Source organism: Salvelinus alpinus, chromosome 8, assembly GCF_045679555.1.
Source record: "Salvelinus alpinus chromosome 8, SLU_Salpinus.1, whole genome shotgun sequence".
Taxonomy (NCBI): domain Eukaryota; kingdom Metazoa; phylum Chordata; class Actinopteri; order Salmoniformes; family Salmonidae; genus Salvelinus; species Salvelinus alpinus.
In genome coordinates this window covers 55,570,245-55,583,206 of record NC_092093.1, presented here as the reverse complement: position 1 = coordinate 55,583,206, position 12,962 = coordinate 55,570,245, and the positions used below count along the sequence as shown (strand labels likewise).

At 48.1% G+C, this 12,962-nt stretch overlaps 1 protein-coding gene across 1 annotated transcript; it reads left to right on the top strand.

The window, feature by feature from the left end:
- Positions 1 to 7,822: 7,822 nt before the first annotated feature.
- LOC139583302 (diamine oxidase [copper-containing]-like) lies at positions 7,823 to 11,844 on the top strand. The gene is given in 5 exon segments (XM_071414217.1): positions 7,823 to 8,128; positions 8,130 to 9,366; positions 10,533 to 10,821; positions 11,299 to 11,431; positions 11,575 to 11,844. Coding segments are annotated over 5 exon segments (2,235 nt in total).
- Positions 11,845 to 12,962: the final 1,118 nt, after the last annotated feature.

Genomic DNA, 12,962 nt, shown 5'->3' with positions numbered 1-12,962 from the left:
AGACTACAAGCTTGCATTTCCTGCCGTGCAGGAAAATTCCTGAAACAGCAGGATGATCAAATGTCAGATATTTATATAATGTAGTTGAAGGTCATTAGGATGCCATAGTGATTTGTTGTGGAACATATTGGTTATACCAGAACTAACCCAGTTGATAGACCTGCAAAGCCACAGTCCCCTTATGTTATTAGCATTGTGATAGTGAGGGGGGCTGTGATGGCAGGTTCACAAAGTCATGCAGCACTAACATTTGCAATATCAAAACAATATATGTAAATACAAGTTTGGTGCCAATATACACAGCAGTGCAAACACATACTACTCTATATAATGTCCTGTCAATTGTATAGACACTGATTATCTTGTATTTTCCTTTATAGACTGAAGAAACAAATGACATTGAGGATTTCATATGATGTCCACAGGTTTTGTATGAGAACAGAGACAACACAATGTGCCCGAGTTCCACAATAGCCGTAACCTCCACTGGATGGTTTCTAGAAGGTACAGGACGTTTTATATTTGTTATAACAGGCTGTTTTCACCATTATCATAAAATGGTATGTTTGCTTACACCAGGCTGTTTTCACCAACATCACGTTGGCAATATTTTGCATGGTCATTTAAGAATAATATACACACATCCTGTGAAACTTGCCAAGCACTAGGAAGAGGGAAAAGTAACTAAAATAACTAGGCAGAGGGGAAAGTAACTAAAATAACTAGGCAGAGGGGAAAGTAACTAAAATAACTAGGCAGAGGGGAAAGTAACTCAAATAACTAGGCAGAGGGAAAAGTAACTAAAATAACTAGGCAGACGGAAAAGTAACTCAAATAACTAGGCAGAGGGGAAAGTAACTAAAATAACTAGGCAGACGGAAAAGTAACTCAAATAACTAGGCAGAGGGGAAAGTAACTCAAATAACTAGGCAGAGGGGAAAGTAACTCAAATAACTAGGCAGAGGGGAAAGTAACTCAAATAACTAGGCAGAGGGGAAAGTAACTCAAATAACTAGGCAGAGGGGAAAGTAACTCAAATAACTAGGCAGAGGGAAAAGTAACTCAAATAACTAGGCAGAGTGAATAGTCCAGTAACTCAAATAACTAGGTAGTGAACAGTAAATAAAATAACTAGGTAGTGTGAACAGTAAATAAAATAACTAGGTAGTGTGAACAGTCCAGTAACTAAAATATCTAGGTAGTGAACAGTAAATAAAATAACTAGGTAGTGTGAACAGTAAATAAAATAACTAGGTAGTGTGAACAGTAAATAAAATAACTAGTAAAAATGTAAACTGTCACACTGTTGTATGCATCCAAGAGGTTTGTAATACCACATCATTTCCTCGTTGAAACAGTGAAATCCACAGACTCACAATGGGAGTTCATTAAACCAATTGTGGTGTGAATAATCCTTAATGAGCATACAGTGAAAGTGTTACTGTCATGTTTTGTCTTTGATCATCATGTCTTGTCCCTGTGCTTCCCTCTGCTGGTCTTATTAGGTTCTTTCCCTCTTTCTTTCCCTCTCTCTCCTCCTCCCTCTCTCCCTCTCCCGCTCTCTCTCTCTATCGTTCCGTTCCTGCTCCCAGCTGTTTCTCATTCTCCTAACGACCTCATTTACTCTTTCACACCTGTCCCCTATTTTTGCCCTCTGATTAGAGTCCCTATTTCCCCCTCTGTTTTCCGCTTCTGTCCTTGTCGGATTCTTGTTTGATGTTTGCTGTTCTGTGTCCTTGTTCCGCCCTGTCGTGTTTTTGCCTTCTTCAGATGCTGCGTGTGAGCAGGTGTCTATGTCAGCTACGGCCTGTGCCTTCCTGAAGCGACCTGCAGTCTGTGGTCGCGTCTCCAGTCGTTCCTCTCTACTGACGAGAGGATTTCAGTTTCCTGTTTTGGATTTACCTTTGATAATATCCAGGAGAATCATTGTTTGTTTAATACTGGAATAAAGACTGTTTCTATTACGTCGCTTTTGGGTCCTCATTCACCAGCATAACAGAAGAATCCGACCAAGAATGGACCCAGCGACTACGGATTCTCGCAACACTGCCGTCGAGATCCAGGGAGCAATGCTCGGCAGACACGAGCAGGAATTGTCTGCTGCTCGTCATGCCGTTGAGACCCTGGCCGCTCACGTCTCCGATCTCTCAGGACAGTTTCAGAGTCTTCGTCTCGTGCCACCAGCTACTTCCTGGTCTTCCGAGTCTCCGGAACCTAGGGTTAATAACCCACCATGTTACTCTGGGCAGCCCACTGAGTGTCGCTCCTTTCTCACCCAGTGTGATATTGTGTTCTCTCTCCAGCCCAACACATACTCAAGAGAGAGAGCTCGGATCGCTTACGTCATATCACTCCTTACTGGTCGGGCTCGGGAGTGGGGCACAGCTATCTGGGAGGCAAGGGCTGAGTGTTCTAACGTTTATCAGAACTTTAAAGAGGAGATGATACGGGTTTTTGATCGTTCAGTTTTTGGGAAGGAGGCTTCCAGGGCCCTGGCTTCCCTATGTCAAGGTGATCGATCCATAACGGATTACTCTATAGAGTTTCGCACTCTTGCTGCATCCAGTGACTGGAACGAGCCGGCGTTGCTCGCTCGTTTTCTGGAGGGACTCCACGCTGAGGTTAAGGATGAGATTCTCTCCCGGGAGGTTCCTTCCAGCGTGGACTCTTTGATTGCACTCGCCATCCGCATAGAACGACGGGTAGATCTTCGTCACCGAGCTCGTGGAAGAGAGCTCGCGTTAACGGTGTTTCCCCTCTCCGCATCTCAACCATCTCCTCCCATCGGCTCAGAGACTGAGCCCATGCAGCTGGGAGGTATTCGCATCTCGACTAAGGAGAGGGAACGGAGAATCACCAACCGCCTTTGCCTCTATTGCGGTTCTGCTGGACATTTTGTCATGTCATGTCCAGTAAAAGCCAGAGCTCATCAGTAAGCGGAGGGCTACTGGTGAGCGCTACTACTCAGGTCTCTCCATCAAGATCCTGTACTACCTTGTCGGTCCATCTACGCTGGACCGGTTCGGCTGCTTCCTGCAGTGCCTTGATAGACTCTGGGGCTGAGGGTTGTTTTATGGACGAAGCATGGGCTCGGAAACATGACATTCCTCTCAGACAGTTAGGGAAGCCCACGCCCATGTTCGCCTTAGATGGTAGTCCTCTCCCCAGTATCAGATGTGAGACACTACCTTTAACCCTCACAGTATCTGGTAACCACAGTGAGACCATTTCCTTTTTGATTTTTCGTTCACCTTTTACACCTGTTGTTTTGGGTCATCCCTGGCTAGTATGTCATAATCCTTCTATTAATTGGTCTAGTAATTCTATCCTATCCTGGAACGTTTCTTGTCATGTGAAGTGTTTAATGTCTGCTATCCCTCCTGTTTCTTCTGTCCCCTCTACTCAGGAGGAACCTGGTGATTTGACAGGAGTGCCGGAGGAATATCATGATCTACGCACGGTCTTCAGTCGGTCCAGAGCCAACTCTCTTCCTCCTCACCGGTCGTATGATTGTTGTATTGATCTCCTTCCGGGGACCACTCCCCCTCGGGGTAGACTATACTCTCTGTCGGCTCCCGAACGTAAGGCTCTCGAGGATTATCTGTCTGTTTCTCTCGACGCCGGTACCGTGGTGCCTTCTTCCTCTCCCGCCGGAGCGGGGTTTTTCTTTGTTAAGAAGAAGGACGGTACTCTGCGCCCCTGCGTGGATTATCGAGGGCTGAATGACATAACGGTTAAGAATCGTTATCCGCTTCCCCTTATGTCGTCAGCCTTCGAGATTCTGCAGGGAGCCAGGTTCTTTACTAAGGTGGACCTTCGTAACGCTTACCATCTCGTACGCATCAGAGAGGGGGACGAGTGGAAAACGGCGTTTAACACTCCGTTAGGGCATTTTGAATACCGGGTTCTGCCGTTCGGTCTCGCTAATGCTCCAGCTGTCTTTCAGGCATTAGTTAATGATGTACTGAGAGACATGCTGAACATCTTTGTTTTCGTTTACCTTGACGATATCCTGATTTTTTCACCGTCACTCGAGATTCATGTTCAGCACGTTCTACGTGTACTCCAGCGCCTTTTAGAGAATTGTCTCTACGTGAAGGCTGAGAAGTGCGCCTTTCATGTCTCCTCTGTCACATTTCTCGGTTCTGTTATTTCCGCTGAAGGCATTCAGATGGATCCCGCTAAGGTCCAGGCTGTCAGCGATTGGCCCGTTCCTAAGTCACGTGTCGAGTTGCAGCGCTTTCTCGGTTTCGCTAATTTCTATCGGCGTTTCATTCGTAATTTCGGTCAAGTGGCTGCCCCTCTCACAGCTCTGACTTCTGTCAAGACTTGCTTTAAGTGGTCCGGTTCCGCCCAGGGAGCTTTTGATCTCCTCAAGAAGCGTTTTACATCCGCCCCTATCCTTGTTACTCCTGACGTCACTAAACAATTCATTGTCGAGGTTGACGCTTCAGAGGTGGGCGTGGGAGCCATTCTGTCCCAGCGCTTCCAGTCTGACGATAAGGTCCATCCTTGCGCTTACTTTTCTCATCGCCTGTCGCCATCGGAACGCAACTATGATGTGGGTAACCGCGAACTGCTCGCCATCCGCTTAGCCATAGGCGAATGGCGACAGTGGTTGGAGGGGGCGACCGTCCCTTTTGTCGTTTGGACTGACCATAAGAACCTTGAGTACATCCGTTCTGCCAAACGACTTAATGCACGTCAAGCTCGTTGGGCGTTGTTTTTCGCTCGTTTCGAGTTCGTGATTTCCTATCGCCCGGGAAATAAGAACACCAAGCCTGATGCCTTATCCCGTCTCTTTAGTTCTTCTGTGGCTTCTACCGACCCCGAGGGGATTCTCCCTGAAGGGCGTGTTGTCGGGTTGACTGTCTGGGGAATTGAGAGACAGGTAAAGCAAGCACTCACTCACACTGCGTCGCCGCGCGCTTGTCCTAGTAACCTTCTGTTCGTTCCTGTCTCTACTCGTCTGGCTGTTCTTCAGTGGGCTCATTCTGCCAAGTTAGCTGGCCACCCCGGCGTTCGGGGTACGCTTGCTTCTATTCGCCAGCGGTTTTGGTGGCCTACTCAGGAGCGGGACACGCGCCGTTTCGTGGCTGCTTGTTCGGACTGCGCGCAGACTAAGTCAGGTAACTCTCCTCCTGCCGGTCGTCTCAGACCGCTTCCCATTCCTTCTCGACCTTGGTCTCACATCGCCTTAGACTTTATTACCGGTCTGCCTTCGTCTGCGGGGAAGACTGTGATTCTTACGGTTATCGATAGGTTCTCTAAGGCGGCACATTTCATTCCCCTCGCTAAGCTTCCTTCCGCTAAGGAGACGGCACAAATCATCATTGAGAATGTGTTCAGAATTCATGGTCTCCCGTTAGACGCCGTTTCAGACAGAGGCCCGCAATTCACGTCACAGTTTTGGAGGGAGTTCTGTCGTTTGATTGGTGCTTCCGTCAGTCTCTCTTCCGGGTTTCATCCCCAGTCTAACGGTCAAGCAGAAAGGGCCAATCAGTCGATTGGTCGCATATTACGCAGCCTTTCGTTTCGAAACCCTGCGTCTTGGGCAGAACAGCTCCCCTGGGCTGAGTACGCTCACAACTCGCTTCCTTCGTCTGCTACCGGGCTATCTCCATTTCAGAGTAGTCTTGGGTACCAGCCTCCTCTGTTCTCGTCCCAGCTCGCCGAGTCCAGCGTTCCCTCCGCTCAGGCTTTTGTCCAACGTTGTGAGCGCACCTGGAGGAGGGTCAGGTCTGCACTTTGCCGTTACAGGGCGCAGACTGTGAGAGCCGCCAATAAACGTAGGATTAAGAGTCCTAGGTATTGTCGCGGTCAGAGAGTGTGGCTTTCCACTCGTAACCTTCCCCTTACGACAGCTTCTCGCAAGTTGACTCCGCGGTTCATTGGTCCGTTCCGTGTCTCTCAGGTCGTCAATCCTGTCGCTGTGCGACTGCTTCTTCCGCGACATCTTCGTCGCGTCCACCCTGTCTTCCATGTCTCTTGTGTCAAGCCTTTTCTTCGCGCCCCCGTTCGTCTTCCCTCCCCCCCCCCCCGTCCTTGTCGAGGGCGCACCTATTTACAAGGTACGGAAGATCATGGACATGCGTTCTCGGGGACGTGGTCACCAGTACTTAGTGGATTGGGAGGGTTACGGTCCTGAGGAGAGGAGTTGGGTTCCATCTCGGGATGTGCTGGACCGTTCGTTGATTGATGATTTCCTTCGTTGCCGCCAGGGTTCCTCCTCGAGTGCGCCAGGAGGCGCTCGGTGAGTGGGGGGGTACTGTCATGTTTTGTCTTTGATCATCATGTCTTGTCCCTGTGCTTCCCTCTGCTGGTCTTATTAGGTTCTTTCCCTCTTTCTTTCCCTCTCTCTCCTCCTCCCTCTCTCCCTCTCCCGCTCTCTCTCTCTATCGTTCCGTTCCTGCTCCCAGCTGTTTCTCATTCTCCTAACGACCTCATTTACTCTTTCACACCTGTCCCCTATTTTTGCCCTCTGATTAGAGTCCCTATTTCTCCCTCTGTTTTCCGCTTCTGTCCTTGTCGGATTCTTGTTTGATGTTTGCTGTTCTGTGTCCTTGTTCCGCCCTGTCGTGTTTTTGCCTTCTTCAGATGCTGCGTGTGAGCAGGTGTCTATGTCAGCTACGGCCTGTGCCTTCCTGAAGCGACCTGCAGTCTGTGGTCGCGTCTCCAGTCGTTCCTCTCTACTGACGAGAGGATTTCAGTTTCCTGTTTTGGATTTACCTTTGATAATATCCAGGAGAATATTGTTTGTTTAATACTGGAATAAAGACTGTTTCTATTACGTCGCTTTTGGGTCCTCATTCACCAGCATAACAGTTACATTCATTTTCCAGACTCTGTGTGAGCAGCAGAGTATCTCAGACCTCCTGCATGTTAGGGGAGCATTACTCATGTGTAATGAACCACTATCCTCTACCAAGATAAATATTTGACTTATTAGATGCAGTAAATTGACATCAGCATTCCACACTAATGGAATCAGTTCAAAACCACTTGATTCTAATTTTGCCTGGGAGCCTCTTCACACGCAGACCAGTGGAATTAATTATTTATACAGCACTCCTGAGATGTCAACACTTTTAAAATCCCTTGTTGACCAATCACATTCCATCGCTGCCAAGCAGAAGGTTATATATAAACATCTGTTCATTGAGCCCTGTTGTCATACTAGGTATCTTCCATTGGGACTGCAACGGGACGGATTCAACTGCTTGGGCTGTTCTGGTTCTGGATAAAGCAACATTGTTTCACTCTGTGCCCTTCAACATTTGAAGTGCATACCGTAGGTAGGTCAGTTTCTTTGTTGCAAAGGCATGCATTGCCTACAGCGCACTGATTTACATGCTTTTTAAGTTCAGCCTCATCGCAGCATATCGCAATATTACATAAATAGGGTTAAAGGAGCATGTTATAACATCTAACTGTTTGAAAGAGGCAACTGTAAAACATAAATCCCAGATTCACCTGGGGAGGAGGAGGAGGAGGAGGAGGAGGAGAAGGAGGAGGAGGAGGAGAAGGAGGAGGAAGGTTGCGTTGCCCGATGTGGAGAGAACGGGTGTGGGGGGAATATGTCTGTATCTGGATGCCAGATATGCTGTAAAGTATGTTTTTCTTTTCAGCGTTGGAAGCACTGGATGAAACAGAGAAGGCTATAAGATCAGTAGAGGGTTTACTCAAGTGCTTTTATTAGATAAGCTTCAGACATAGCTTAATAGCTCAAGTGCAAGGGTCGAACAGGAAAAACAACAGGTTGGTGACTATAAGAACACATTCTGCACTGTCTGTCTTCTCTCCCAGTTGGGTCTCAGTAGACATGGCCATGAGGTGCTTCTGTCTGCTGGTGCTGCTCGCTCTGGATGTGTGTGAAGCTGACCGTGGTCGGGAGTGGGCTCACCACGGGGTATCAATGTTCGCCAACCTGACCCCCAATGAGATGCGCCATGTCCGGGACTACCTGCAAGGAAAGCCAAAGCTGGGTCTGACAGCGGCCCGGGGCAAGTCCCTGAAGAAGAATAGCATTCTGCTGATGGAACTCCACCTGCCACGCAAGCACAAGGCACTGAGGGCCCTGAACCGGGGCCAGGCCAAGCCCACGCGCCAGGCCAGGGTGGTGGTGCAGTTTCGGGAACCAGTCCCAGCCCAACATCACTGAGATCATCGTAAGTCCACTTCCCTTTCCTACTTCGTACAGGGAGAAGACCTTCAAGGTAGACAAGCCCATTCGGTTTGAGTCACGGCCCATTACAGTGGCTGAGTACTCGCACATCATCGACATCTTGCAAAAGATCACCGCCAAGGTCCACAAGGTGCTGTTTGAGACCACGGGGGGATTTTCCTTCCACAACTGTACCGACCGCTGCCTGACGTTCTCTGACATTGCACCCCGTGGTTTGGAGTCGGGTGAGAGGAGGACCTGGATCATGCTGCAGAAGTTTGTGGAGGGCTACTTCATCCATCCTGTGGGCTTTGAGGTCCTTGTGAATCATAAAGACCTGGACCCTGAGCGCTGGACGGTGGAGAAGGTGTGGTACAATGGCCAGTACTTTGACAAGGTGGAGGAACTGGCGGAACAATACGAGAAAGGAACGCTGGAGAAAGTCAAACTTCCTGACCATGACAACGAGGACTTGTACTCCACTTACATTCCCCGTGGGCACAGCAACCGCCGCACTGACATCCACGGGCCCAAGCTGGTGGAGCCCCAAGGCCCTCGCTACCATGTGGATGGGAACTTTGTGGAATATGCTGGCTGGTCCTTCGCCTTCCGTGTACGCTCCTCCGCCGGCCTCCAGATCTTCGACCTGCGCTTCAACGGAGAGCGCATCGCCTACGAGGTCAGTCTCCAGGAGGCCATTGCCTTCTATTCAGGCGACACCCCCGCCGCCATGCAGACCAAATACATTGACGCCGGCTGGGTCATGGGCACCCATGACTACGAGCTGGCGCCTGGCATCGACTGCCCTGAAATCGCCACCTTTCTAGACCTGCACCATTACTACGATACGGACAAGCCTGTACATTACAAGAACGCCCTGTGTGTGTTTGAGATGACCACGGGGATGCCTCTGAGGAGGCACTTCAACAATAACTTCCAAGGGGGCTACAACTTTTTCGGGGGTCTGGAGAATCACGTGCTGGTGCTTCGGACCACCTCCACCGTCTATAACTACGACTACATCTGGGACTTCCTCTTCTATCAGAACGGAGTGATGGAGTCCAGGGTCAGTGCCACCGGTTACATCCACGCCACTTTCTTCACGCCTAACGGACTACACTACGGGTCCAAGGTGTATAACTACGTTCTGGGCAACCTGCACACGCATCTCATCCACTACAAGGTTGACCTTGATATTGCTGGTGAGTTCTGTTCTATCAATCTGGTAGTGTGATTATGTCATTCAGGATTCAGGAACCACATTTTGTAATTCTGTGAATGGTTGCTGATTATCTGTCTGTAAAGCTACAAAGTTCAGTCTATATGTAAATACAGCAATTTATAATAACACATGGGTTGGTATACTTTCAAAATAGAAAGGAAATAAAATACCAAAGAAATAAGGTGACAATGTTCACACGTACAGGCTTGTGTTCTAGCCTCTGTTTGATCTGACTTCTAGGGAAGAATGTCAAATTCTTGAAGGTATTTTAGATCTTTGGTCCACCATTGCATTATGGGTGTTGCTCCTAGATGGTTGGTTTATGATTGTTGCTCCCAGCCAAATACAACAACATGAAATTATGTCAGCCATTGTGATGAATCATTGACAAGAAACCCAAAATAACCTTTCATATCATGTGCCATGGGCAATACAACTGATAAATGTGATGATTTTTCCTAGTCTGTGCAATATCAGAACATTACTTCAATGCCTAGGTCCACTGCATTTAAACTCAACAAAGGGCAATAAAGGTTTCAAATGCATTCATTATTGCATCTCAATTCTTCTTTTGAAATCGAAATGGAATTAATTGCAAACACCAGCCCTACTTGACACCAGACCTACTTGACCCCAGCCCTACTTGACCCCAACCCTGCTTGACCCCAGCCCTACTTGACCCCAACCCTACTTGACCCCAACTCTGCTTGACCCCAACCCTGCTTGACCCCAGCCCTACTTGACCCCAACCCTGTTTGACCCCAGCCCTACTTGACCCCAACCCTACTTGACCCAGCCCTACTTGACCCCAACCCTGCTTGACCCCAGTCCTACTTAACCCCAGCCCTGCTTGACCCCAGCCCTACTTGACCCCAACCCTGCTTGACCCCAACTCTGCTTAACCCCTACCCTGCTTGACCCCAGCCCTACTTGACCCCAGCCCTACTTGACCCCAGCTCTACTTGACCCCAACCCTGCTTGACCCCAGCCCTACTTGACCACAACCCTGCTTGACCCCAGTCCTACTTGACCCCAACCCTGCTTGACCCCAACCCAGCTTGACCACAACCCTGCTTGACCCCAACCCTGCTTGACCCCAACCCTGCTTAACCCCGTTAATATGATTGCTTTTGTCAAACGCTCCAGGTCGGGAGAACAGCTTTGAGTCGATGAACCTCAAGTATGTGAACTTCACCAACCCGTGGAGCCATAAACATTCCGTCGTCCAATCCAAGCTCGTCAAGACGCAGCACCAGACGGAACGCGGCGCCGCCTTCCGCTTCGGCAAGAAGTTCCCCCGCTACGTGCACTTCTACAACCCCAACGAGAAGAACAAGTGGGGCCACCAGAAGGGCTACCGCATCCAGTACAACTCCCACGCTAACAGTGTGCTGCCCCGTGGCTGGATGGAGGAGAACGGCATCAGCTGGTCCAGGTAACGACAACACACAGCTAAAGGGACTGTTCACCCTGAAAATCAAAGTTTAGCAGATGTTTTCATACCTCAATCAACTTCAGTTCATCCCACACCATCTGTTGAGTAGTTCCCACTGTAGACAGAGGAAATCTGCAGGCCACTACCAACAATGTATGGGAAAGATTGGCACCATCTAATCATATGGTGGGGTAGTATGGGTACTATCCCTTTAAAGCTGAGGTAGGCGAAACAGCACCACTTGCTGCCCCAGGAGCATTTGTTATTGTTTTTTGTTCGGAGGAAAAAAGCATCCATCAACGTGGTAGAAAATAACTCTACAGTTGTATCGAAGAATGCAGTGATCTGTAATGACGGCCGAGGGATTCAGATTATTATAGCATCTGACATCTACTGTCAGACAGTTCGGATTCAGTCTGAAGTGCACTACATATGATGTATACTGGTGAGAGTGGCTTTATCTTCCTCTGTATGTAGATACCCGTTGGCTGTGACCAAACACAAGGACAGTGAGCCCACCAGCAGTAGTATCTACACTCAGAACGACCCCTGGGAGCCGGTGGTGTCTTTTGAGGACTACATCTGCAACGATGAAAACATCATTAACCAGGTGAGACCTATTGTTACCAATAACTCAACTCATTCTCAGACTCAAAATAGAAGCTTCCCTACCCTGGATGGCATTATAATTGTATAATAACTAAATAATAAATACAATCAATCAATTAATCAATCAACCTGTCTCCTGTGTAGGACCTGGTTGCCTGGGTGACGGTGGGCTTCCTGCATGTGCCCCACTCAGAGGACATCCCCAATACGGCGACGCCCGGCAATGCCGTGGGCTTCTTCCTGCGTCCCTTCAACTTTTTCGACGCGGACCCCTCTCTGGCGTCCCGCAGTACCGTCATCGTCCGGCAAGTCAAAGAGGGCAAGCCCAAGGTCCAGAGATGGACCCCAGAAGTCGTAGGTCACTGTGTGACTGACAGGCCTTTCTTCTACAACGGCACCTACGCAGGAGTCTGAGGGACTGGTGCGACTGACAGGAAAGACACAAAATGGAGGTTCCATCCTTGGTTCTGAGGATGGAAATCATGTAAATGCTAAATAATATATTCTGACACAGGCATTAATAAAAGTCATATTATGTTGATATCGTTCCTGTTAAAATGTGAAAGAATAACTTTTTTTTTAATGAGTGTGCAAAAGTATTGCAACAATTTACCATTCCTATACATAGGCACATTTCATTAGAAACTCTCTGAAATCATAACTCAGACACATTTTACCATTGTACATACATACAGTACCAGTCAAAAGTTTGGACACACCTACTCGTTCAAAGGTTTCTCTTTCTACATTGTAATAGTGAAGACTTGAAGACATGAAATAACACATATGGAATCATGTAGTAACCCAAAGAACTGTTAAACAAATCAAAATATATTTTTCAAAGTAGCCACCCTTTGCCTTGATGACAACTTTGCACACTCTTGGTATTGGTGGGAAAGTCAATACTGACCTGTGACTAATACAGGGAATCAGACCGTGTTTAGCTATAGGGAGTATTTTATTTGTTCTTTCCAGTCAAGGTCTGTCCTGGAACAGTCCACAGACGTCTACAACTCTTGTTCCTTTCCTCTGCTTTTTCAAAAACGGATTGATGTACGTTGGAAAGGTACAGAAAAACAGCTGTAAGGATCTTGGTGAGTAAGAGGACCAGTGCAAGCAACGGCATTGAAGAATGGGAAGTTATGCTTGAGGATAGAGTATTTGACCACCGTGTCAAGTGTTTAACCTAATTTTTTTTATAAAACACCATCCATGATGAATAAGAAGTTACAACCCCATATGTCATCCATCTTAGAGAGAAGCATTATCAACCTAAGAGTGAGGTTCCCTGAGGAACAACCTTAGAGTGAGGTTCCCTGAGGAACAACCTTAGAGTGAGGTTCCCTGAGGAACAACCTTAGAGTGAGGTTCCCTGAGGAACAACCTTAGAGTGAGGTTCCCTGAGGAACAACCTTAGAGTGAGGTTCCCTGAGGAACAACCTTAGAGTGAGGTTCCCTGAGGAACAATCTTAGAGTGAGGTTCGATGAGGAACAACCTTAGAGTGAGGTTCCCTGAGGAACAACCTAAGAGT